Source organism: Chiroxiphia lanceolata, chromosome 2, assembly GCF_009829145.1.
Source record: "Chiroxiphia lanceolata isolate bChiLan1 chromosome 2, bChiLan1.pri, whole genome shotgun sequence".
Taxonomy (NCBI): Eukaryota; Metazoa; Chordata; class Aves; order Passeriformes; family Pipridae; genus Chiroxiphia; species Chiroxiphia lanceolata.
In genome coordinates, this window is record NC_045638.1 from 2,223,837 (window position 1) to 2,226,508 (window position 2,672).

Here is a 2,672-nt window from a genome sequence, read left to right on the forward strand (position 1 = left end):
AAAATATAAATTTAAAGTATAAATTCAAAGTCTGAATTCAAAGTTTGAATTCAAAGCGTAAATTTGAAGTGTAAATTCAAAGAGTAAATTCAAAGCGTGAATTCAAAATATAAATTCGAAGTATGAATTCAAAATATAAATTCAGAGTATAAATTCGAAGTGTAAGTGCAAAGTGTAAATTTGAAATATGAATTCAAAGTGTAAATTCAAAATATAAAATCAAAGCATGAATTCACAGTATAAATTCGAAGTGTAAATTCAAAGTGTGAATTCAAAGTATAAATTCAAAGTGTAAATTCGAAGTATGAATTCAAAGTGTGAATTCAAAGTGTGAATTTGAAGTGTAAATTCAAAATATAAATTCAAAGTATAAATTCAAAATGTGAATTTGAGGTGTAAATTCAAAATATAAATTCAAAGCATGAATTCAAAGTGTGAATTCAAAGTGTAAATTTAAAATATAAATTCAAAGTATAAAGTCAAAGTGTACGTTCAAAGTGTGAATTCAAAGTGTAAATTCAAGGTATAAATTCAAATTCAAAGTATGAATTCAAAGTGTAAATTCAAAGTATAAATTCAAATTCAAAGTATGAATTCTAAGTGTAAATTCAAAGTATAAATTCAAAATATAAATTTAAAGTATAAATTCAAAGTGTGAATTCAAAGTGTAAATTCAAAGTGTAAATTCAAAATATAAATTTAAAGTATAAATTCAAAGTAGGAATTCAAAGTGTAAATTCAAAATATAAATTTAAAGTATAAATTCAAAGTATGAGTTCAAAGTGTGAATTCAAAGTATGAATTCGAAGTGTAAATTCAAAGTGTAAATTCAACGTGTAAATTCAAAGTATGAATTCAAAGTATAAATTCAAAGTGTAAATTCAAAGTGTGAATTCAAAGTGTGAATTCAAAGTGTGAATTCAAAGTGTGAATTCAAAGTGTGAATTCAAAGTGTAAATCCAAAGTTCCCTCAGCTTTGCCTGGTGCCACGCACAGAGATCCCGAAGCAGCTGCGTCTCGCCGGCCGCTCCCGGGGAACTCACACGTAGTCGCTCAGCCTGTACCCGCCGTGGGAAGCAGATGTCAGGGAAGAGGGATGGTTTCCCTTGTAGGCAGCCGGTGGTCTGGAGGAGGGAACAGTCCGGAGGCTGCCGGGCTGGAAACGCTCCCCATCCCCGCGGCACCGGCACAGCAACGCTCCCCCCAGCACCGTCAGCACCGCCGAGGCGAAGCCCAGGTACAGCGCCTGGCCCGGCTCGTACCTCATCCCGCCGGGAAGCACGGGGCTGTAGAAATCCGTGACCGCCTCGTTGGTGCTCCAGGAAACGGGCACCAGGCAGAGCAGCCCGGCCACGACGAACACGGCGCCGCCGGACGCGGCGCCGGAGGCCTTGGCGCGGGTGCCCTCGGCGCAGCGCGTGCAGCGCATCCCCAGCGCGGCCATCCCGCAGGCCAGCGCCGACAGCGAGCAGGACATCACCATCATGGCGCGGGCGGCGCGCAGGTCGGGCGGCAGCGCCAGCTGGGAGCGGTGGGATTGGCACTGGAAGATGCCGGCGCTGTGCCAGGCGCACTCCATCCACAGCCCCTTGGTGTAGGACACGGCCGTGACGATGTTGGTGCCCACGTGGGCCGTCCGCCACCAGTGGGGCAGCAGGGTGGCAATTAACGTCCCAATTAGGCCCAGCAGGCTGAGGGAGAAGCCCAGTAACTCCAAAGCTGAGCTGGCCATGTTAATGTTTGTCCTGCCTGCTCCTCTTGAACGAGGCGCCTCCGCTCGAGTTCCTTCGGAAAACACGGGGCTTTTCTTGGAAGATGTGCAGCTGTTTTGCTTTGACGCCTCCTGCTCTCCTAATAAAAGGTAATTGAGGGAAAAAGGAGTTAATTATTACCCAAATGCATCGGCATTCCAGGTCCAGTTAGTGCAATAATTAGCATAGTTATCGCTGTTAATCGTACTTTCGTGGAAGCAACGGGAAAAGTGAGCTTCCCTCTCCACTTATATAAACAGCCTTCCTGCTGCCCGCTGGGAAGAGAACTCAGGACAATTTATGAAATGGGAAAAAAAATATTTTAAATGCAAATATTCCCCTTCCCAGCAGACTCTTCAAAAAAACAAACACGATTTCCTTTCTGAAGCGGAGAATTAGCCGGTGTTAACACTTGGAACGAGGGAGATTTATAAAGTAGGGAGCTGCAGGTTGCTTTACCCGATGAAAACATTCCCAGAAGGTCATAGCAGGACTAGGAAAACAATAAGGGTGTATTTGCTCGAAGTAGGGAGCAAAGAGAGTGATTTAAAACCTGTGGAAGAGGATAACAAGTATTGGATTAAAGTCGCTTTCCTGGCTTGCCAGTATTTCTTGAGGTTGTATTTTAATAAAGCAGCTCAAAGGGGAATAATTTTCATTGGTGTCTGTGGAGTTTCAGCTTATGATTTTAGGCTGTGGGTGAAGGGACAGCATGTGAAACCAGATGTACGTCGTGGAGCTTCTGAGGGGCAACACCTTTGGTCAGGTATAAATTCAAGCTGAAAAACAAGGAGCAGGAACTCTTCCTCCTGCATAAATCGCAGATTAAGGGGTCTTTTCCAGTGGCTGCCTTGCGAGGTCTGTTGTACATCATGCATTATGTGTGTGGGCAGAAACCTGATACTTTAATATGTAAAATAA

General features: G+C 43.1%; 1 protein-coding gene across 1 annotated transcript; it reads right to left on the minus strand.

Annotated features, from left to right (window-relative positions):
• Positions 1-667: 667 nt before the first annotated feature.
• Positions 668-1,778, minus strand: LOC116782738 (claudin-14-like). Its single transcript, XM_032679672.1, has one exon. The coding sequence runs from the start codon at positions 1,730-1,732 to the stop codon at positions 1,040-1,042; it is 693 nt and encodes a 230-aa protein (XP_032535563.1). The 5' UTR covers positions 1,733-1,778; the 3' UTR covers positions 668-1,039.
• Between the last annotated feature and the right edge of the window lie 894 nt (positions 1,779-2,672).